The sequence below is a fragment of the Dryobates pubescens genome, chromosome 31, assembly GCF_014839835.1.
Source record: "Dryobates pubescens isolate bDryPub1 chromosome 31, bDryPub1.pri, whole genome shotgun sequence".
In the NCBI taxonomy this organism is placed as follows: Eukaryota; Metazoa; Chordata; class Aves; order Piciformes; family Picidae; genus Dryobates; species Dryobates pubescens.
In genome coordinates, this window is record NC_071642.1 from 11,148,669 (window position 1) to 11,172,186 (window position 23,518).

Sequence of the window (23,518 nt, forward strand, 5' to 3'; positions counted from 1 at the left end):
CCTCTTGTGAGGCAGAGGGTTTCCAGGTGTCCTGAACTAGCTCAGCTGGGCAGGCTGGGAAGCATAGGAAGCTGCTCTGAAGACAGGCTGGGCCCTGCCCAGGCTGCTGAAAACCTTCAGGTGTTGAGGCTGAGAGTGGTTGGCCACTGGGATGTGCTGCCCAGGGAGGTGGTGGAGTCCCCACCACTGGAGGTGTTTAGGAAGAGCCTGGATGGGGTGCTTGGTGCCATGGTCGAGTTGATCAGATGGTGCTGGGTTGGACTCAATGATCTCCAAGGTCTCTTCCAACCTGGTTCATTCTGTTCTATTCTTTTTTAACTCAGAGAGAGAGAGCTGCTCAGGAGCCTTCTCCTTCCCATTCTTCCTTTTGTTGTCCCCTTTCTCATTTCTGAGAAGAAAACAGGGCTTCCAGAGCTGCAGGATGAGGGCTTGGCAAGAAGAATCAATGCTTTTGTTGCCTATAAATATCAGTGGGCCCAAAATATCTCTCTCCTTGTTTCTCCAAACACACATCCCTATTTATCAATAAATATTTTATTACAGCCATTATCAAAGCATCAAAGGCTGCTGAAATGTTGTGCTTCAACTGACACTGCTCCTGCCAGGCTCACACAATGCAGCAAGGGCTCCTCTCCCACAGCAGTCAAAACAGGATTAACGCTCCACTGGGGAGGGGAGAAGCCTCTGGGGATGCTGTGGATGGGAATCATGGCATGGTAGGAGCTGAACAGACCTCTGGAGATCATCCAGGCCAAGCCCCCTCCACCATGAGGAGAGGCTGCTGGAGCCCTGGGGCAGGCTGCCCAGAGAGGTGGTGGAGTCTCCATCTCTGCAGACACTCCAAGCCCACCCAGACCTGTCCATGTGTGACCTTCCCCAGGTGGCCCTGCCCTGGCAGGAGGCCCTGGCAGGAGGGTTGGGCTCAATGATCCCCAGAGGTCCCTTCTAACCCCTTCCATTCTGTGATTCAACCACACACAGAACCACCAAAAGTTAAGAGCCAGCCTGAGCTGAGGAGTAGGCAAAGCCCTTCCAGCTCCAGCTCTCCAAGGCACCAACTAAGCAGATCCAACCCTTCCTAGTGGATTGATGTGCAGTTAATGCCACCCTCCAGCACTCCCAAGCCTGGCACAGCTCAGAGCCCCAAGCACCTCCATGTTGTTGTCCCAGGTTTGATTTCCCTGCACATTCTCAGCAGCGGGCAGTGACTCAGCCCCATGAATCATTGATGGCATTGTGAGTCACACTGGGGAGCACAGGGAGGATCTGGATCACCATTACAAGGTTTATTTGAGATCAAGAAATGCAAAAGATGCTGCCTAGGCATTAGCATTTAAAGGGGAATCATTGCATTCAGCAACAGGATGGAAGTGGGGGGGACTAAAGGTGGTTTGAAAGGGTAATGCCTTGGCAGTGCTGAGGGAGGTGGGGCAGGGGCTCAGCAGCTGGGGGGGGATTGTGAGCTCTGGGGGAGAGGTTGGACCTGATGATGCCAAAGGTCTCTTCCAACCTTCCATGGCTCTGCAAACCAAGGCTGCAGCGGCTCCCCAGCCCGCTGCTGTCACACACTTGTGTGCAGGTGGGATGGGAACCAAGCCCTGCAAGAGCTTCCAACAGGAGCCTCCTACCTCTCCTCCCCTCACTCCACCTCGGGATCACAAAGCTGCTTTGTTCAGAGCCCAGCCTCAGCTGCCATAAATGAGCACACCTCCATCACCAGGCTGGGCACGAGGGAGCTGAGCTCCCACCAGCACCAGCTAGGGCTGGGAGGGACTGGGGGTGCTGGGCAGCTCCAGCAGTGGAGGCTACCAGGCAGGCAGCAGCTGTGGCTCTGCACAAGGCAGGGTCCTGGAGGGGTGCAAAGCCCAAATCTGAGTCACCCTGCAGGGATTCCATGAGTGCCAGACCTCCCCCCACACCGGGGCTGGGGTGAACAAGTTGATGGATGGGTGGATAGAAGGAGGGACAGGGAGGGAGGCAGAGAGAGAGGGAGGGACAGGCAGAGGGAGGGAGGGAGAGGGAGAGGCAGAGGGAGGGAGGGAGAGGGAGAGGCAGAGGGAGGGAGGGAGAGGGAGAGGCAGAGGGAGGGAGGGAGAGAGAGGCAGAGGGGCAGGCAGGCAGAGGGGCAGGCAGGAGGCTGCACTCCTTTCAGCAGGAACAGGGAACACTTGTGTTGAACATTCCCTCAGCAAATGCTCATCTCCTCCTGTCCCAGGGCCATGCAGTGTTTTACAAGCACTTAATGAAATCAGGGAGGCAGCAGCTGCCCTGCTCTCCATCAGTGAGACGTTGGCAATGCTCTGCCTGCAGCAGCACAGCCCCAGCCCCCAGCAGGGCCAAGCACTTCGTGCTGCTCTCCTCTGCCAGCAAGCAGGCACAGGCCACACCTGCTGCAGGGCTGTGCTAAGGGAAGGGACAGCTTCAGGTAGAGGCAAGCTCAGAAACAGCTTCCAATGGCTGCTGTTGAAGTGCAGCCTGCCACTCTGGGGGAGGGGATTGGTTTCAGCAGTGGTGGGAGCCTCACAAAGCAGCACAAGCACTGTGGTCTCCCCTGCACCACTTCACCAGAGGAACAAGAGGAGTGTGGGCAGCAGGGCAGGGGAGGGGATTCTGCCCCTTGACTCTGCTGTGCTCAGACCTCACTTCCAATCCTGCCTCCAGTTCTGGTGTCCCCAGCAGGAGGACACAGAGCTGTTGGAGTGAGGCCAGAGGAGGCCACAAAGATGATCCAAGGGCTGGAGCAGCTCTGCTGTGAGCACAGGCTGAGGGAGCTGGGGGTGTGCAGCCTGGGGAAGAGAAGGCTCCAGGGGGACCTCAGAGCTGCCTGCCAGTACCTGAAAGGATCCTGCAGGAAGGCTGCAGAATGACTTCTCCTGAGGGTGTCTAGAGCCAGGCCAAAGGGGAATGGTTTGGAGCTGAGGCAGAGCAGGGTTAGTGTGGAGCTGAGGAAGAAGCTCTTCAATACAAGGGTGGTGAGGCTCTGGAACAGGCTGCCCAGGGAGCTGTGGATGCCTCCTCTGTGGGGGTGCTCAAGGCCAGGCTGGATGAAGCCTGGAGCAGCTGAGTCCAGCTGAGAGGGGTCCCTGCCCATGGCAGAGGTCAGAGCAGACCACCTCTGCGGTCCCTCCCAGCCTGAGCCGTTCTGCGGTGCGGTCGCCAGACCCCACGGGGGGCAGGTCCCTGCCCCCTGCCTGTGCCAGGGCTCTCACCTCGCAGCTCTCCCAGGTCCAGGGTCTTGCCCAGCTGCTCCAGGAGGTCAGCCCTGGCTGCATTCTTCTTGTGCTTCTTGCCATCGTAGTGCTGCTGAGCCATCAGGGGGTTGTTGAACCAGGCGGCACACAGCTGGCAGTAGCGGTCCGAGTCCCTCCGCTGCTGCGCCGCGGGCACCGCCGGGGCACCCTCCGGGTGCGGCTGCTTCAGGGAGCTCAGCGTGCTCTCTGGGGAAGCAAAAGGTCAGGCATGAGCACAGGGCCCTCCCCCATGCTACAGGAAAGACTTTGAGGGGCTGGAACGGGTCCAGAGAAGAGCAAGCAAGCTGAGGAAGGGTCTGGAGAACAGGGCTGGGGAGGAGCAGCTGGGGGGGGGGGTTAGGCTGGAGGAGGCTGAGAGGAGACCTCATTGTTCTCTACAGCTCCATGAAGGGAGGTTGCAGTGAGGTGGGGGTTGGCCTCTTCTCCCTAGTGACAAGTGATAAGACAAGAGGAAATGGCCTGAAATTGTGCCAGGGGAAGTTAGGTTGGAGGTGAGGAAAAATCTCTTTGCTGCAGGAGTGGTCAGGGACTGGCACAGGCTGCCCAGGGAGGTGGTGGGGTCCCCATCCTTGGGGATATTCAAGGAAGGTGTGGCCATGGCACCTGGGGACATGGTGGTCCTGGGCTGAAGGTTGGACTCAATGATCTTAAAGGTCTCTTCCAGCTGAAGCGATTCTGTAATTCTCCAGGCTGCTGCTGCTGCTGCCTGAGCAGCAGCAGACCCTGAGGCAGATCCCACATTAGACACAGGGAACAATTAGCAGCAGTTACAGAGTCCCACTGGATAGCTGGGATGGTGCTGCTCAGAAATCTGCTGTTGCTCATAAAAGGAAGAAGCCTGGAAGGAGAACCCAGGTCTGCTCTCAGCCATCCACATCTCGCTAGCTGGGGAGGATGCTCTCACTGCAGCTACTCATCACTGTTGTGACTAAAGCTGCTAAACTTATCCTGCTTAAATTGCTACTTCCAGGAAAAATTGCCAGGGGAGAATAAACAAAACAGGCAAAGCCATCTCCTGCTCAGGCTAGAGACAGATTCACCATTATCCCAGGCTTCTTATTTTTTCAGTCTCTGGAAGAAGAGGGAAAGCTGTCACAGACCAAACAGCCAGCAGCCAGGGCCCTCCTTCAGGTACCTGCACGCTGTGAGCACAGCCTGGAGGAGGCTGAGGGCGACCTCATCAGTGCTTATAAATGTCTGAGGGCTGGCTGTCAGGAAGAAGTGGCCAGGCTCACCTCAGAGGTCCCCAGGGACTGGACATGAGCACAAACTTGCACATCAGAAGTTCCTTCTAAACATGAGCAGGAACTTCCTTACTGTGAGGGTGGCAGAGCCCTGGGGGAGGCTGCCCAGAGAGGTGGTGGAGTCTCCATCTCTGGAGACTTCTCAGGCCAGCCTGGCTGTGTGCCTGTGTGCCCTGCCCTCGGTGACCCTGCTCTGGCAGGGGGGTGGGACCTGGGCTCCAGAGCTCCCTTCCAGCCCCTACCACTGTGATTGGACAGGTCCCAGGAACCCATCACCTTGATTTGATCTCCTTTCCCTTCAGAGTCACCAAGAGGCCACCTGGAAGCACAAACCTGATCCCCAAATCAAGTCAAGGGGGAAAGATGGATGACTGAATCTGTGCATTGTGGAGCTGCTTCTCGTGGCTCTCAGCTCTCCTGCTTCACACAGCCAAGTGCCAAGCCCAGGGAGAGACAGTTCAGAGCAGAATGAGGTTCAGCCAGCACTGGGATACCAAAACCACACAATGACTGCAGCTTAATTATCACACCTCAGTCAAAAATTCCCTTTCATCTGCTTCCCCTTTTCTTTCCCAGATGCAGTGCCTGCTCTCTAAATAATTAACCAACTGCTCTCTCCATGGGACAGGAACAGGCAAGCTTGAAGGGGGTGAGGAGGAGCTGGGTGGCTCTCTTTGATCAGGAGGCTCCACGCTGCTCTGGATGAGCCCTGTTGGGAGCAAGGGCTGGCAAGTGACAAACCCAGCCCAGGGTCTGGCACCAGCAAGCAAAACATGGCTACAAAGAGTAGGTTTAGGCTGGACATCAGGAGGAAGCTCTGAGCTGAGAGAGGTGAAACCCTGGAACAGGTTGTCCAGAGATGTGGTGGAGACTCCATCCCTGGAGCCACTCAAGGTCAACCTTGATGTGGCTCTGAGCAGCCTGCACTAGCTGGAGGTGTCCCTGCTGGCTGCAGGGGGGGTGGACAAGATGACCTTTGGGAGTCCCTTCCAACCTGATGCATTCTGTGGCATATTTAGAGGCTGACTTCTGACTGCAGCCCACAGGGACTGACCCCAAGGCTCAAGGAAGTCAATATTGCTACAAATCTGCTGCCCTGCTGAGCAAGGGCTCCATTAAGTGCCCTCAAGGAAACCTCACAGACAACTTGACTCACAGCCTTATCCATTCCCAGGGGGTTATAAGCTTCCATGGTCTGTGATGACAGCTGCCAAGGAAGCAGCTTGATGGCTGGGAGGGTTGGGTGAGGCACCACCACCTCCCCACCAGCCTGGCTCTGGAGAAGTTTCCTCTCCCTTGCTGCTGCCAGCAGCACTCAGCAGGAGCTCTTTGGGGGATTAGTTAATAAAGTGATTCCACCACTGGCTCCCCTGGCAGCTAGTTCTTCTCCTGGTTCTGCTGTCTTGCAGCCACCTGCCTGCCCCTTAGGATTCCTTCCACTCCACCAGAGGATTCCACTGCCTGATCTCTGCCTGCCCCCTGCCTAACCAGCCTGCTTAGAAACCAAGCACAGCACCAACCTCTGGAAAGCAAAGGGGGGAAAAGAGGAGGGGGACACAACCTTGGGACCCTGCTGCTCCTTACAGCATGCCAGGGACACACCTGGGCACATCCTGGCTCTGCCAGAGCTGGTGGGCAGCAGGCAGGCAGCTGGACACCGCTCCCCAAAACATCTTTGCTAACATCTCTGGTTCCAGCAGGAGAGGCACAGCAGCCCCTCTGAGGTGCCCACAGTGCTCAGCATGGTAATGAGGAAGCAGCACTAAGAGGAGGCAGCTCCTGCACGTGCTTGCCTCATGAGAGGCAGGAGTAATGCTCACATGGCTCTGGAGCCACCAGCAGCACTCCCTGAGCCTGTGCCAAGAGCTGCCCTGTGCAGGATCGCAGCCAGCCCTGGCATGCTGCGGGCACCCAGCCCCAGGACACAGCTGAGCAGTGCCAGGGCACAGGTGAGGCACCAGGGCTGGGCTGCAGAGCCATCTGGGCACCTGGAGCACTGTGAGCAAGCTGCTGCTGCAGCCCAGCAGCTCTGTGATGGCTCTGGCTTGCTGCTCTGCAGCCCCCAGGCTGTGAAGGGAAATCAGATCTTCTGGTCAGCTCTCTCCTTGTTTATGTTAGCTGCTGCCCAAGGGCAACCAGGGAGGCTGAAGTTCAGAGAGCTGGTGGTGTCCACAGGAGTTATGTCTCCCATTGACTAAAGAAATATGACTGAAGCTTCCCCTGCTGCTGCCCAGCCAGAGCAGCAGCCCCAGGGCTCTGTGGCCAAGCCCTCAGTGATGCTGGTGGCCTTGTGCTCCCCCAGCAGCAGCGCAGGAGACTGACAGAGAATGGCAGAATGGACCTTAAAGATCACCCAGTTCCAGCCCCCTGGCATGGGCAAGGGGCACCTACCAGGCCAGGCTGCCCAAGGCCCCACCCAGGCTGGTTTTGAACACTTGCAGGGTTGGAGCCTCCAGAAGTGTTGCAGGGCCTCACCACCCTCATGGGGAAGGATTTCTTCCTAATGTCTCATCTAAGTGCAGCTTCTTCCCCTTGGAAGCCTCAGCCCTCACCCCATCCCTACATGCCTTTGTAAGCAGTCCCTCCCCAGCTCCCCTGCAGCCCCCTCCAAACCCTGGAGCGCTGCTCCAAGCTCTCTCTGCAGCCTTCTCTTCAGGCTCAACAATTCCATCTGCCAACCTGTGCCCACAGGGGAGCTGCTCCAGCCCCATGATCATCTTCATGGCCTCCTCCAGACCCACTCCAACAGTTCCATGCCCTTCCAAAGTCAGTGGGAGCAGCACTCCTGCTTCAGGGGACTGATCAGAGCCCCCCATGCCCATGGCAGCCCTGACCTCACGTGCTGCAGCCCCTCTGCCTGCATCACACAGCTGCTCCTGCACGGCAGGGCTGTCCTCTCAGCACTCACACCACCAAATATCATCCTGGAAAGCCACATTCCTCAGGCTGCATTTCAACTGCCACCAGTCCTGGGGTGTGCTGAACCCCTGCAAGCATCCTGCAGCTCCCCAACCCTGCTGACAAGGAGCAGGGGGAAGTTTGCCTTCCCCACCGCTGCGGATTCATCGCTCCGGTGCCTGCTACCTAACTGCTACTACACAGCCCCACAAACCTCAGCACCCCCTGAGCAGTGACAGCAAAACCAATAACAAACCCTCACAAAGCAGCAAGCGTTCAGAAGTGTTTCTGCCATGGAAAACACAAACAGGAGAGCTGCTGGGGGCTGACTATTTCAAGTCCTCCAGCATGCTAAATAGCTCCTGAGAGTCTGCCTCCCGGTCCCTGCTGCTGTGGGAGGGAAGTGAGAAAGCTTCACTTTGCTGCAAGAAGCAAAATACAAAGTTAGAAACACTTTAGCACTCTGGCAATGAACTAATCTTTGACTTCTTTCTTGCATGCAAAGCTTTTTATTCCTAGCTGGATTTAAAGGGCACTCAGCTTCTTGTCACTGCCACTCGCCGGCAACTGAGCAGGAGAAGCAGAAAGGAACTGAGCCACAGGTCAGCTGTGAGCAGCCAGGAGGATCAGCAGAGGGTGGAGAACCCCCCCAGAGGGGACAGGCTGGGAGAGCTGGGGAGAAGAGAAGGCTCCAGGGAGACCTTAGAGCAGCCTTCCAGTACCTGAAGAGGCTCCAGGAGAGCTGGGGAGGGACTTGTGACAAGGGCTGGGAGGGACAGGATGAGGAACAATGGCTTTGAGCTGGGAGAGGGCAGATTGAGACAGGAGAGGAGGAAGAAATCCTTGAGGGTGAGGAGACTCTGGCACAGGTTGCCCAGAGAGGCTGTGGCTGCCCCCTCCCTGGAGGTGTTCAAGGCCAAGCTGGATGTGACCTTGAGCAACCTGGGCTGGTGGAGGTATCACAGCATCACTAAGGCTGGAAGAGACCTCAAAGATCATTGAGTCCAAGCTGTCACCACAGACCTCAGGACTAGACCATGGCACCAAGTGCCACATCCAATCCCCTCTGGAACACCTCCAGGGATGGGGACTCCACCATCTCCCTGGGCAGCACATTCCAATGATGAATGACTCGCTCGGGGAAGAACTTTCTCCTCACCTCCAGCCTAAACCTCCCCTGGCACAGCTTGAGACTCTGTCCTCTTGTTCTGGTGCTGGTTGCCTGGGAGAAGAGACCAACCCCTTCCTGGCTACAACCTCCTTTCAGGTAGTTGTAGAGGGCAATGAGGTCTCCCCTGAGCCTCCTCTTCTCCAGGCTAAGCAACCCCAGCTCCCTCAGCCTCTCCTCACAGGGCTGTGCTCAAGGCCTCTCCCCAGCCTTGTTGCCCTTCTCTGGACACCTTCAAGTCTCTCAATGTCCTTCCTAAACTGAGGAGCCCAGAACTGGACACAGGACTCAGGCTGTGGCCTAACCAATGCAGAGTACAGGGGCACAATGACCTCCCTGCTCCTGCTGGCCACACTGTTCCTAATGCAGGCCAGGATGCCATTGGCCTTCTTGGCCCCCTGGGCACACTGCTGGCTCATGTTTAGGCAGCTGTCGATCAGCACCCCCAGGTCCCTCTCTGTTTGGGAGCTCTCAGCCACTCTGCCCCCAGCCTGTAGCTCTGCCTGGGGTTGCTGTGGCCAAAGTGCAGCCCCTGGCACTGGGCCTTGTTGAATGCCATCCTGTTGGGCTCTGCCCATCTGCCCAGCCGGTCGAGGTCCCTGCCCATGGGAACCTTAAGGTCCTTTCCAATCCAAACCACTCTATAATTCTACGACATCAGCTGAGCTGTTGAACAACTTCTGATGATTGCAGTGAGGTCTGGCTCCTTGTGCCCAGAGGAGAGGTTGTCTTCCTCCCAGCAAAACACCTCAGAAGCGTGGAGGCAGAGATGGAGCTCTGCTACCAGGGCCAGCCCAGGCTGCAGAGGGCTAATCTCCGTGAGCAGAGCAGGCAATAACCAGCACCAGCAATTTTAATGGCTGTGGTGACAGCAGCACAAATGAAACTGCTTCCCCTGGCCTCCAGTTGTCCTTTTCTGGGTGCCTTGGGCAGGGTGAGCCCTGTCCCCCCACCCCCACCCCGGACCTGCTGGCTCCAGCTGGCTGCCCCTGCACCTACCTGTGGCCTTTAGTGCTGGCTGCTCACCTAGCAACAGCTTTAACCTTTTGGCATGGATTTTCCCTTGGTAATGCGATTCAGCCACCACTGCTGAGGTAAAGGACATGTTACATAGTGTGCAGCATTTGTTCTTATCCACTGAGTCACCATCACTGCCCTGGGTGGAGACAAAAACACAGACAAAAAGAGGTGCATGAGCCCACCGAGCAGAGTCCTGGGGGAAGGAGAGAGGGAGCCAGGTTGTTAGGCCAAGGTTGGGGTTCCCAAAGGCTTTTCTCCTTCCTTGTCTCCCCCAGACTCACTCCTGCCTGGCCCCAGCCCTGCTCAGGGATGCCCCCAAGCCCCCAGTGCCTCCATGCTCATCGCACGCTGGGAGCTCACCTGCTGCTCTGTGCTCCCCGTGGCCACAGTCTCACCCATCACATCCACCAAGCCTTCAGCCTTCAGCTGGGGCAGTCATACAAACCTGCTGCTGGCCCTGCCACACCTCTGTGAGAGACCCCAAAGCAGCCTGGGGGGAGAGGATGTGGCCAGCCCTCCGTGCAGGTAGGAGAAGCAAAAGAGCAGCAGAGCCCAGGCAGGTCCCCCCAGCAGAACCACACTCCTGCCCCCCTGACTTGTTCTTGAGCCCTGGGCCGAGACCCCTCTTATGCCTGCCCTGTTATCCACTGGGGAGGAGCTCCTCCAGGCTCCTACCCCTCAGCACTTATCAGGTGCTAATGAGATGAACCTAAGGACACAAGCAGCTCCGTGGCACACACTAAAGCCAGGGAAAACTGCTTGCTTCAGGGTTTGCTCTAAAGGAAAGCACAAAGGTTCTGCTCCTTTCTCAGATGGCTGTTGAGAGCTCGAGTGCTGCCAGAGGACAAAAGGCAACAAAGTCCCAGACGCTTTGCAGACAATGGTCAAAACCTCCACATCCCAGAAAGCTCAAACTCAGAGCCCTGGTCCAGAGCCCTCTTAGAGGAGCTGTGCAATGCACCCCCTTGGAGCAAAGGGGACAGCCCAAGAGAGGTCCTAGGTCAGCTAGGAGGAGGCTGGGAGTTTGGAGACGTTCTGAGCATCACCACTCAGGATCTCAGCACCCTCAGGGCTGCAGCAATACCAGCAGGGGCCACCCTCCACAGGTACTGATGGCTGCATCTTGGTTTTCCCAAGTAAAGCCTGACTCAAAGTCTGCAGCCTTCGTTGTGGCTATTCCGGGAAGAACAAAAGGCAGCTGTGCCTCTGCCGGCTGCGGGGGTGAGCCTGGATCTTCTGAGAGTGGTAGGGGTTGGAAGGGCCCTCTGGAGATCATGGAGTCCAACCCCTTCCAACCTAGGGTCACCCAGGAACACACCAAGGTGGGTTTGGAATGTCTCCAGAGATGGAGACTCCACCAGCTCTCTGGGCAGCCTGCTCCAGGGCTCTGGCACCTCCTAAGCAAAGCCCATGAGGAGTGGTTGGCGCTCCAGGCTGCCTGTCCTCACCATGGCAGAAGCCACCTCACTGCCCATGCCACCATCCCTCCTGGATCCTGCAGCACTGCCCCATGTCTCACCCGGTACCCAGGGAGGGCACCAAGCATCCCTACCCCCCAGCACCTCCCTGCAGCCAGGCTGGAGGCAGCTCTGCTTCCCAGGCACAGATGCATCTGCCAGGATCTGTCCCCACTCCACGGGGGGTTTGGCGCTGAGTGCAGGCTCAGATGTGGCTGTGCCCAGCTTGGAGGAGCTGAGCAGGCAGCGGGGGGGGGAGGGAGGCTGTGAGAAGAGCTCACAAACAGCCCCTGGGCTGAGCGTCTGTCAGCAAAACACAACTGCTGCTGCCAGCAAGTGTTTACCAACAGCTTCCACAGATCCAGGGGTAAGTGTACAAACACACAGCAGCAGAGGGAAAAGCAGGTTTGCATCATTAGTCACAGATTAATTGTTCAACCCCCCCACAAAGGAGGTGGGAATCCCTCTCAGGGCCGAGGAGAAGTGGCCTCCCTTTTCCAAAGCACCACTCCTAGGTCACCTCTGTTGGGAACACTTCTCCGTGCAGGGAAAGCCCTTTCCAGAGCCCGGGAACGACCTGCTGCATGCATCCCAGTCCGTCCCCTCACCCACACACCGGCCAGGGCTGCTCCCAGGGCCACAGCAGAAATCCCTGCAGGGAGGAACGGGGGATGGCCAGGGGGGATGGCCAGGGGGGATGGCCAGCGGGGATGGTTCCAGCAAACATCCCAGCTGCTGGTGCAGAGTCAGAGCAGAGCACAGCCTGCTCCAGGAGCTGCAGCCTCCATGTCACAGCAAGCTGTAAGCGCAGCCTGCAGCTCAGCCCCGGGCAAAGCTTCAGGCGCAGGAGCACAGGACTGGTATGGTGCTGGGTGCAGCCCTGGGCACACAAAGCTGGTGGCACAGCTGGGAAGGGTGGGACTGCTGAGGGGACAGCAGGGGACAAGGAAGAGTCAAACAGCATCCAGAAGCCAGTAGCCTTTTGAAAAGGTCATGCTCCGATGATTCAGACACACAGCAAAGATTCACAGACTCCCAGCAGGGTGGGGGCTGGAAGGGACCTCCAGAGACCCTCCCCTGCAAGCCCCCTGCTCCAGCAGGGCACCACAGCAGCTTGCCCAGGGTCACGACGGCCGGGTGGGGTTGGAAGCTCTCCAGGCAAGGAGACTCCACGACCTCTCTGGGCAGTCTGCCACATTCCATAAGGGAGCAGCACACCCCTGACCTTCCCACCAGCGCCAGCTCCCCCAGCAGCGGCTGCCGGTCCCCAGGCAGCAGGCAGAGCAGCAGCAGGGAGCCCGGAGGGGGCTGAGCTGGCTGTTGTTGTTAACTCTAAATCAACTCCAACCTAAGGGAGAAATCTCGAGAGGTGATAAGTACTGTTCTGAGCATAATTTGCACTTCTTTTAAATAGGTTTCTCTCAAGATATTTTATGTCTTCAAAGGGAAATCACTTGAAAGTTAAGAGGAGAGTGAAAAATTCCCAGACTCTATTGATCAGCAGCAGTGGTAACACAGAGAGAGCCTCCAACAGAGCTCCTTTGAAAAGCTGATACACTTCAGTGTTTACACACCAGGGTCTCTTCCTCTGCCTGCTCTGCTCCTCAGTGGCATTTCTTCCCTCCCAACCTACTTTCACAGATAGGCTGCAGTTAAAATAAAATAATAATCAAAAATAAAACATTAAAAAAATAAGAATTAAGCTGAAACCTCCTTGGATGCCTCACTTGGAGCCCAAGGCCCCATTCACACCCAGCCAGAGTCTGATCTGCATGGATTCATAGGATGGGTTGGGTTGGAAGGGATCATCCAGTTCCACCCCCTGCCATGGGCAGGGACACCTCTCACCAGCCCAGCCTGGCCTTGAACACCTCCAGGGAGGGAGCAGCCACAGCTGCCCTGGTCCTTGTCTGGTCCTTATCCTCCCTGCCCCTTACCCGAGTTACACCAAGCCTCAGGATGAGCTCCTCGAAGCCTGGATAGGGATTTGGCCACCAGAATGGCAACCACCTGCAGCAGAGGGATGTCCCCAACGTCTTAGCCTGAGTCCCAGCCTCTGCACAGAACACAACAGAGCCTCCACTCCCTGAGGCCAGCCAATTTTCAGGCACTGAGCACTGCTCTTTGCCAGCAGGCTGCAGGAGCTGGTTGTGCTGCAGTGCTTGCAAGCTTTTACCCCAGGTCTGCAGCAGCACAATTTGCCTCCACTCCCTTCCCTCCTCCACCTGCCTCCTCCCTGCCCTGGCTGCAGCCCTGAAGGGTAATTATACCTTCTCATTTGTCACTGGCTGTTCTACCTGTAACCTGAGGGGCTGGGGGAACCTGACCTGCTGTCTTTTGCCACCCGATGAATGACACCCTGCTGACAGCACTGTGCAGCCAGCTGGTAAAGTAACAGAGGAGTCCATGAGCTGGGCACAGGGCTCTGCCGACCTGCAGCCTGCCTGGGGCAGATGTCTGCTCCCCAGGGAAGCTCTGCATCCTTGCCTGCACTCACCCCTCCCCAGGGATGCTCTGCACCCATGCCTGCACTCATCCCTCCCCAGGGATGCTCTGCACCCATGCCTGCACTCATCCCTCCCCAGGGAAGCTCTGCACCCATGCCTGCATTCATCCCTCCCCAGGGATGCTCTGCACCCATGGCTGCACTCACCCCTCCCCAGGGATGCTCTGCATCCATGCCTGCACTCATCCCTCCCCAGGGATGCTCTGCACCCATGCCTGCACTCATCCCTCCCCAGGGATGCTCTGCACCCATGCCTGCACTCATCCCTCCCCAGGGATGCTCTGCACCCATGCCTGCACTCATCCCTCCCCAGGGATGCTCTGCACCCATGCCTGCACTCATCCCTCCCCAGGGAAGCTCTGCATCCATGCCTGCATTCATCCCTCCCCAGGGATGCTCTGCACCCATGCCTGCACTCATCCCTCCCCAGGGATGCTCTGCACCCATGCCTGCACTCACCCCTCCCCAGGGATGCTCTGCACCCATGGCTGCACTCATCCCTCCCCAGGGATGCTCTGCACCCATGGCTGCACTCATCCCTCCCCAGGGATGCTCTGCACCCATGCCTGCACTCACCCCTCCCCAGGGATGCTCTGCACCCATGGCTGCACTCATCCCTCCCCAGGGATGCTCTGCACCCATGGCTGCACTCATCCCTCCCCAGGGATGCTCTGCACCCATGCCTGCACTCATCCCTCCCCAGGGATGCTCTGCACCCATGCCTGCACTCATCCCTCTCCAGGGATGCTCTGCACCCATGCCTGCACTCATCCCTCCCCAGGGATGCTCTGCACCCATGGCTGCACTCATCCCTCCCCAGGGATGCTCTGCACCCATGGCTGCACTCATCCCTCCCCAGAGATGCTCTGCACCCATGCCTGCAGCTGTCCATCTCCTTTCTGCCTCCCTTGCTCCTGCACCCATCTCAGCCTCAAGCAGCAGCTGGAAGCAGGGACTAATATCTCCATTTAGTTTCCACAAACCCCACAGAAGCAACTCTCTAACCCCAATGCATAAAGCCAGCAGATGTGCAAGGCATATTTCTGCCATTTGTTCCTGCAAACACCTCCAGGGGATCCTCTTTCTTTAACCTTTGCAGGGCTGCAGCGGGAATGGCCTCACATAAACCGAAATCCCCAGGGGCTGGGAGATAAAGGCTCCGCTTCCCAGCCCTGACACCTCTCATCTTCCCTGCCAGCCTCATTTGTAGGGCTTCTTTTTGTCGCAGAAACTTCAAAGCAAGCCTGGTACATCCAACAGAATTAACTTCAGTTATTCAGATGCCTGTTAACAAGCTGCTAAAAGCCATAATCCTCACACAGGACCAGGCAGCCTCAGTCCTTCGCTGGATGTTCCTTAAGAAATCCTCAGGAAAAGTAAGGATTTTTTTATCCCTCAGATACAAATCTGCTGCCTTCACTTCCTGGGTTCTACTGAGGAGAACAGATTATGCAAACCCTCGAAGTACAACGCTGGAAACCACAGCCCTGCCGGCGCGGCGCCGCAGCCTGGAAACGCGAGCCGGCTCCCGGCGCCCGGGGCAGCTGTGGCTGCGGAGCAGCTCCTTCCCGAACGCCCGGGGGCAGATCTCGGCCACTTCCATTCCGGGACTCTGCTTGCAGGCAGCCCAGGACCCGTGTGCAGCTGCCTCAGTCTGGAATGTCTGTGGAGCATCTCAGAGCATCTTAGGGAGATTGAGGGAGCTGGGGTTGCTTAGCCTGGAGAGGAGGAGACTCAGGGGTGACCTTATTGCTCTCTACAACTCCCTGAAGGGAGGTTGTAGTGAGGCAGAGGTTGGTCTCTTCTCCCAGGCAATCAGTACCAGAACAAGAGGGCACAGTCTCAGGCTGCATCAGGGGAGGTTTAGGCTGGAGGTTAGGAGGAAGTTTTACACAGAGAGAGTGATTGCCCACTGGAATGGGCTGCCTGAGGAGGTGGTGGGGTCGCCGTCACTGGGGGTGTTCAGGGCAAGGCTTGACAGGATGCTTGGTTGCATGGTTTAGTTGATTGGGTAGTGTTGGATGATAGGTTGGACACGATGATCTCGAAGGTCTCTTCCAACCTGGTCTATTCTATTCTATTCTATTCTATTCTATTCTATTCTATTCTATTCTATTCTATTCTATTCTATTCTATTCTATTCTATTCTCAGAAGAAAAGCCTCTGGGCAGCCTGATCTGGGTGGGGGGATGTCCCTCTTGACTGCAGAGGGGGTTGGACTGGATGACCTTTGGAGGCCCCTTCAAACCCAGACCATTCTGTGACTATGATCTGTGGTCTAAGATTCTATGATCTATGACAAGCCAGGGGAATGTTTGACAAGGTCAGCACCTGGCCCACAGTCCCTGAGTGGACAGGGCCACAGCCGTGGGCAGCTCAGCGAGGCTGGGGGAGAGTCCTCAGCTGGAGCCCCCAGCTTCCTCCCCTCGGTGTGCCCTGGGGCAGAGCACATCCCCACAGCAGCAGCTGCTGGCCAGCCCCAGCCTTCTGTCTGGAAATAAGGCTCTGGGGAGACCTCAGAGCAGCCTTCCAGGGGCCACAGGTTTCTAGCAGCTCAGGTGTGTGCCACAACCTAGCACTGCTGGGTACCCGAGCTGGGCAACGCAGCCAGGCTCTAGGTGCCAGTGCTGCTATCAGGCAGCATCAGAGATGCCCTGAATATTTCTGTTCTCTTTAACTTGGATAACATCTGATCAGCAACAGGGCCTATTTTGGGCTGGAATTGCTGGCAGATTTCCCCTGCTGTATTTTTACAACACAAACCATTTTGGAATTGAGGTCTTGCATGGCCAATCGTTCACCTGCTGCATGAGGACTCATTCACTCACCCCCCACCAAGGGCTGCCCTTGGCACAGCCCAGCACACAATTAGCTCTCACTGCTGCCTCTCACAAAGGGAATGGGAAGGAGTTCAGCTCTGACTTGGTCCTCTGTCCACCACATCCCTGTGCCGGGGAGCACCTGGGGCTCGATGGTTTCTTGCTGGGTGCACTGAAGCTCACCAGAGGAGCACGCCCCCAGCCCCTGCCTGCCCACTGCACATCTTCCACTCTGCACTTAACAGCTCCCTAAAAAATAGCCTGAGAGTCTGCTGTTAAGGGGTAGATTGCATCTGCACTTGCCCTGCATGCAAGATGAAAGTTCCACTACCATTTTAATTACTGTCTGCAGGAGCCTCCAGATCCTTTCTGGCAAACCTTGCACCGCTTCTGCCTTTAATTAGGAGGATATCTCACTAAATATTGATAGCATTAAGCCACGGTCACACTCCTGTAGATCTGAAATGGTTTGGCTGCTATCTGCTGGGAACCTCAGCAGCAGCTCTCACACCAGCCCTGGAATATGGGAAAGAGCTAAATGAATAATTCACTGTGAATCAGTCCTTTATAAATTTAGTCTCCTTTTATTGCCTGACAAATGGCTGTGAGCTGGGCCAATTTCCCCACGTTCATTTGTTTATTGGGAGGTGATTGAGGAACTCAATTGCCAGTTTTTAAAGCTGCAGACTGACCACAGACATCATGACCTCATTAATGCTCATAAAGATCTCCAGGGTGAGTGGCAGGGGGATGGAGCCGGGCTCTGCTCAGCGATGTCCGAGGGGCACTGGGGGCAAGCTGGAGCACAGGAGGCTCCGTGGGAACAGAAGGGAAAACTTGGTCACTGTGAGGGTGGCAGAGCCCTGGAGCAGGCTGCCCAGGGAGGTTGTGGAGTCTCCTGCTCTGTAGATACTCCAAACCCACCTGGATGTGTTCCTGTGTGACCTGCCCTGGGTGATCCTGCTCTGTCAGGGGGTTTGGGCTGGATGAACACTCAAGGTCCCTTCCAAGCCCTACCCTCCTGTCATCCTCTGACCTTGCTGAGGAGCCTTTTGTGCCCGGCTCTCCATTCCCACCACCCAAAGAGCTCCAGCAGGCACTGCCCTGCCCCACCTGCCCCCAGGAGCTCACAGCAGCAAACCAGCAGCAGGGAAACGCTGGAGACTGGCTACCAGGGGACGTTTTTTTTCCCCAGGGAATAACCATTTGGCTAAGCAAGGAGGCAATTACTGTCTGTGATGCCTGCATTTCTCACACAGCTTATGGAAAATTACTTCTGGTTACTTAACTTTTCAGCTGATCTAAACATTACCTCTGGGTACCTGATCAGCTGTGGCTGGGGACAAGCAAAACAAACAATAAACCAACATAAAAAGGTGGTAACAAAGAGTCAACAAGCCAGAGAGCAGGGAGCCAGCAGGCAGCGCGGTGGTACCCACGTTTTCTGACCGCAGCTTCTTCGCCGGGCAGCCTCCGTCCAGGGGGTGCAGCATGTAGTAGAGCCGCACCTTGCTGGCGTGCTTCCGACTCTGCAGCACAGCAAAGGGGAACAGACAAGGGAGAGGTGAGCTTGCAAGAAGCAGAAGGCTTTCACAGTCTCACAGTATCACCAAGGTTGGAAGAGACCTCAGAGATCATCGAGTCCAACCTGGCACCACAGACCGCAGGACTAGACCATGGCACCGAGTGCCACATCCAATCCCCTCTGGAACACCACCAGGGATGGGGACTCCACCACCTCCCTGGGCAGCACATCCCAATGGCAAACAACTCTCTCAGTGAAGAACTTTCTCCTCACCTCCAGCCTAAACTTCCCCTGGCACAGCTTGAGACTCTGTCCTCTTGTTCTGGTGCTGGTTGCCTGGGAGAAGAGACCAACCCCCACCTGGCTACAACCTCCCTTCAGGTAGTTGTAGAGGGCAATGAGGTCACCCCTGAGCCTCCTCTTCTCCAGGCTAAGCAACCCCAGCTCCCTCAGCCTCTCCTCACAGGGCTGTGCTCAAGGCCTCTCCCCAGCCTTGTTGGCCTTCAAGTGTCTCAATGTCCTTCCTAAACTGAGGGCCCCAGAACTGGACACAGGACTCAAGGTGTGGCCTAACCAGTGCTGAGCACAGGGGCACAATGACTTCCCTGCTCCTGCTGGCCACACTATTCCTCATGCAGGCCAGGATGCCATTGGCCCTCCTGGCCACCTGGGCACACTGCTGGCTCATGTTCAGGCAGCTGTCAATCAGCACCCCCAGGTCCCTCTCTGTTTGGGAGCTCTCAGCCACTCTGACCCCAGCCTGTAGCTCTGCATGGGGTTGTTGTGGCCAAAGTGCAGCCCCTGGCACTTGGCCTTGTTGAATGCCATCCTGTTGGCCTCTGCCCATCTGTCCAGCCTGGCAAGGTCCCTCTGCAGAGCCCTTCTGCCCTCTAACTGACCAACATCTGCTCCCAGCTCAATCCCCTCATCCAGATCATCAATGAAGATGTTCAAGAGGCTGGGGCCCAGCACTGATCCCTGGGGGATGCCACTGGTGCCTGGCTGCCAGCTGGCTGTGGCACCATTCACCACCACTCTCTGGGCTCAGCCCCCAGCCTGCAGGGAAGGTTTCTTTGGAAGCCATCGAGGCCAAGGGCTCACCCAGAGCACACCAGCCCAGCACTGCTGCCACCCAAGCACGTCCAGGCAGCTCTCGGACACCTGCAGGGATGGGGACTCCACCACCTCCCTGGGCAGCCTCTGCCAGTCCCTGACTGCTCTGGCAGCAAAGAAATTTTTCCTTATCTCCAACCTAAGCCTCCCCTGGCACCATTCCAGGTCATTTCCTCTCCTTCTATCACCTGAGACTATGGAGCAGAGCCCAACTCCCACCTCACTGCAGTCTCCTCTCAGGGAGCTGTAGAGAGCAATGAGGTCTCCCTCAGCCTCCTCCCCTCCACACTGAACACTCCCAGCTGCTCCTCCCCAGCCCTGTTCCCCAGCCCTTCCCCAGCTTCACTGCTCTTCTCTGGAGCTGCTCCAGCCCCTCACTGTCCTTCTTGGAGTGAGCTAACCTCAAGGTGTGGCCTCACCAGTGCCAAGCAGAGGGGAAAATCACATCCCTAGACCTGTTGGCCACTCTGCCTCTGATGCAGGCCAGGATGCCATTGGTGTTCTTGGCCACCTGAGCACACTGCTGGCTCGTGTCCAGCTGGATGCTCAGCCAGAGCTCAGCAGCATGTGAGGACAAGGAGAGACAGGGACATGTCCTGGTCACAGCAGCACCGACTGACACAGCAATCCTTGGTATTCGCAGGGCAGGAAGGAAGAGTTTAAAGCTTCCCCAGCAGGAGCACAAACCAACCCTGAGCACACCCTGAGCCAGCCAGCTCTGCTCTCCAGCAGGTGTCTGGGAGGAAAAGGCTGCAGCTACCAAAGGGTTGGATGGGGCCTTGAACAACCTGGGCTGGTGGGAGGTGCCCCTGGCTACAGCAGGGGCTTGGAGCTGGATGAGCTCTGAGGTCCCTTCCAACCCAACTCAGGCTGGGATTCCAGGGAATGTCCCCAGCCAGAGCCCTGACGTCTGCAGCAGCTATTGTTATGCAAATGTTTCCCCTGCATCTCCATCCCTGATTGCCTCACCCAGCTCTGCCACCAGAACATTACCATTTCAGATCACACATTTGCAATTTTAAAACATTAAATCACCAGCAGCAAGTTCTGGAACATTCTTTTGCTTTTTCTCTCTCTCTCTCTCCCGTGGTGTGAACCAAAGGAGCTAAATTTGCAGGGAGCTCTATTTGTATGCAGCAAGGTGGCTGTGCAATAGAGGGGGTTTTAATGGAGCAAATCAGTCAAGAGCTGTATCTTGCCCTAAGTCGTCCTCCTGCATATGCATGGAGGAGCTGTGACCTGCTGCAGGCAGAGCAAGGCACAGGGAAGCCCTCAGCTCCTCCTCCCTGTCCTTGGCAGCCCTGGCAGCGAGGCCACAACTGAGAAGTGACAAAAATCAGCGCTGGGAATGCGAAGGACAGGAGGTGTGAAGCCAGAGACTGGTGGCACTCCTCATGCCTGCCTGAAGGGAAGCTCAGCTGGTGCCACGCTGTGGAGGTTTGCACGCTGAGAAGCCCCTGCCCAGGGCACAGGGGGCAGGAACAGGTAGCCCAGGGAGGTGGTGGAGTCACCGTCCCTGGAGACAGTATCACAGTCTCACAGTGTAACTAAGGTTGGAAGAGACCCCCAAGGATCATCAAGTCCAACCTGTCCCAACAGACCTCACAACTAGACCATGGCACCAAGTGCCACGTCCAACCTCGCCTTGAACACCTCCAGGGGCGGCGACTCCACCACCTCCCTGGGCAGCCCATTCCAATGATGAATGACTCGCTCAGTGAAGAACTTTCTCCTCACTTCGAGCCTAAACCTCCCCTGGCACAGCTTGAGACTGTGTCCTCTTGTTCTGGTGCTGGTTGCCTGGGAGAAGAGACCAACCCCCACCTGGCTACAACCACCTTTCAGGTAGTTGTAGAGGGCAATGAGGTCTCCCCTGATCCTTCTCTTCTCCAGGCTAAGCAACCCCAGCTCCCTCAGCCTCTCCTCACAGGGCTGTGCTCAAGGCCTCTCCCCAGCCTTGTTGCCCTTCTCTGGACACCTTCAAGTGTCTCAATGTCCTTCTTAAACTGAGGGGCCCAGAACTGGACACAGGACTCAAGGTGTGGCCTAACCAATGCAGAGTACAGGGGCACAATGACCTCCCTGCTCCTGCTGGCCACACTGTTCCTAATACAGGCCAGGATACGGTCTCTTGGTGGCACCTGGGGCCATGGTTTAATGGCCATGGTGGTGCTGGGTTGATGGTTGGGCTGGAGCATCCTGGAGGGCTTTTCTGACCCAAACAATTTCATGGTTCTGTGGAGCTGCAGGGGGGACTCAGGAAGAATTCTTGAGCTGTTGAAGAGCCACCACAGTCCCTTGCCCCACACCCTGTGGACAGGGGAAGAGTCAAAGACAACATCAAGGGGATGTGGCCAGAGCTCTTCAGCTGAATTCCTTCCCTGAGTATTTTCAGCCCTCCAGCAGCCAACCAGCCTCAAGTCATCCTCTCCCCAGTCCCCAGGCCCTTCCCTCGGGTGACTCAAGCCAGCACACCCTGCTGCCAGCCAGCACACAGCCACAGCCTGCTGCAGCCAGAGGTGAAGAGGTTTGTGAGGCTCTGTTGGGTTTGGGTCTCTTTGTGAGGTGAAAAGGTGAGATCTCCACAGTCACTGTTTTTAATGCCCTCCCCCCTGGCACTCAGCTGGGACAGAAATTATGTCCAAATGTCAGCATTAAAAGGCAGCAAAGCTTCAGCCTCCTGTAAAACTGCTCTCACCTTCACTGCTGCATTTGTCAGGATTTATGAAAGCTGAGGAGAAGAAATAACTTCTGTTTGGCATCATTTAAAATGATATGGCTCCTTATGATCCTCTGGTTAGAAAAGCAGAGCCTGAAATCCTCCCTGGCCTTTGCAGGCAGGCAGGGAGCATCTCACTCCCAGCCAGGGAGCAGAGGCAGCACAGCACATTTGTCAGCCAGGTTCTCCCTGGAATTTCCTCCGTTTCCAAGGGTGTTTGTCATCCCAGCACCAAGGCAGGAGCAAAGTGATTATTCTTAGTGTGCTTCCCACAAACAGCCCCCCCCAGGTTATCTTTCCCCCTCCACAAAGCAACTTGGAATCTGCAGCTCTGAGGTGTGAGAGGAGAGAGTGCCAGGGAGGGGGAGGCATAGCCCCCGTGGGCAGGAGAGGACCTGCTGCCCTCCTGGGCTCCAGCCAGGCTCCACCACTCACTCACAGAGTCACAGCCTCACAGAATGCATCAGGTTGGAAGGGAGCCTCGAAGGTCGTCCTGGCCACAGCCCTGCAGTCAGCAGGGACACCTCCAGCCAGAGCAGGCTGAGCAGCCCCACCTCTCCCAGCCTGTCCCCACAGGGGAGGTGCTCCAACCCTCTGCTGTCTTCCTGGTCTCCTCTGGACCTGCTCCACCTGCAGCTCCTATTCTGATCCTTCTCACCACAGAACAAGCCTTAGAAAAGTCAAAACCTTGGCACCTGCCTCGACCCACAGTCTGGCCAGGAACACTGCCTCTGGAGACCCCTGCCTGGGCATCAGCTGCCACCACAGCCTGAGCTCAGGGTGCCCCAAGGGAATGTTTCCTCTTCCAAGCCTGTGATGTCTCTTTGTAGCTTCACAAAGCGTGAGGCCAAGGGCACTTTCACTTGAATCCTCTGTCTCTAGTGTCTGGAAACAACCCCTGTGGAAAGCAAGGACTCCAACTTAAATACTCTGTGTTTAAAAACATCCCTCTGGGAGGGGAGGGGGAAGCTCAGACAGAGCCTGCTCTCACATAGCAACTGCAGCCTTCTGTGCTATTGTGAGGAGGCTCATCAATAAAGGGAATAAATGGATCATTTCTATCTATATCAAAGCTATTTTAACCCAGAGTTTTGTGGCAGAGGCAGCAGAGTCCCAGCAAGTCCTCCCCAAAACAGAAAAGGGGAAAGCAGAGCTAAGCTGTGCTATGAAATGCAATTTGGTTCTGTATAAATCAGGGTTTGTAGCACAGTCCTGCCCAGAGCCAGCAGCAGCACAGCACAGGGGGAATGGAGTCTCATCTGGAGCAGTGCAAAGAGCCTGGGAGCCAGGGAGGAGCTGGTCGGGGAGGTCTGCAGCCCTGCTCGCTGGGGCTCAGGGAGGGTTTGCTCACCATCAGCATCACTGAACAGCAGCTGTGGCCCCAGGGAGGACAGGGACACAGAATCTCAAAGGAGCATGGAATTGTTTGGGTTAGAAAAGCCCTCTGAGGTCATCAAGCCCAACTGTCAGCCCAGCACCACCCTGGCCATTAAACCATGGCCCCAGGTGCCCTGGCCACAGGTTTCTTGGACACCTCCAACACATCTGCCCTTCCACAGGGAGGCTTTAGCCCAGGGTCTGAGGAGACACACACAGAGATCCCTCCTTCCCCAGGGCTGTTAGCAGCCTCCCCATCAGCCTGCACTGACCCAGGCTGTGCTCTCACTCTGCACCACTGATTTAAGCTGATCTGACAGTCTAAAACATTTCACCATCTTGCAGGGGACTTCTGCCCATGCCCCAGCCAGCTCACACCAGCCACTTCTGCTGCCTGCCTCACACTGTGCTTGCACTGATC

At 56.6% G+C, this 23,518-nt stretch overlaps 1 protein-coding gene across 2 annotated transcripts in view; it reads right to left on the reverse strand.

Annotated features, from left to right (window-relative positions):
• The window catches only part of ZMAT4 (zinc finger matrin-type 4), a 61,464-nt gene that overhangs the window by 14,805 nt on the left and 23,141 nt on the right, over positions 1-23,518 (reverse strand). Inside the window, exons 3-5 of one of the 2 annotated variants that reach the window (XM_009901638.2) lie at positions 17,803-17,892; positions 9,561-9,717; positions 3,210-3,437 (exon numbers count right to left, since the gene is read on the reverse strand). In XM_009901638.2, the coding sequence (XP_009899940.2) occupies positions 3,210-3,437; positions 9,561-9,717; positions 17,803-17,892 (475 nt within the window). The remainder of the gene's footprint in view (positions 1-3,209; positions 3,438-9,560; positions 9,718-17,802; positions 17,893-23,518) is intronic. The other variant, XM_054175362.1, reaches the window with a different exon arrangement.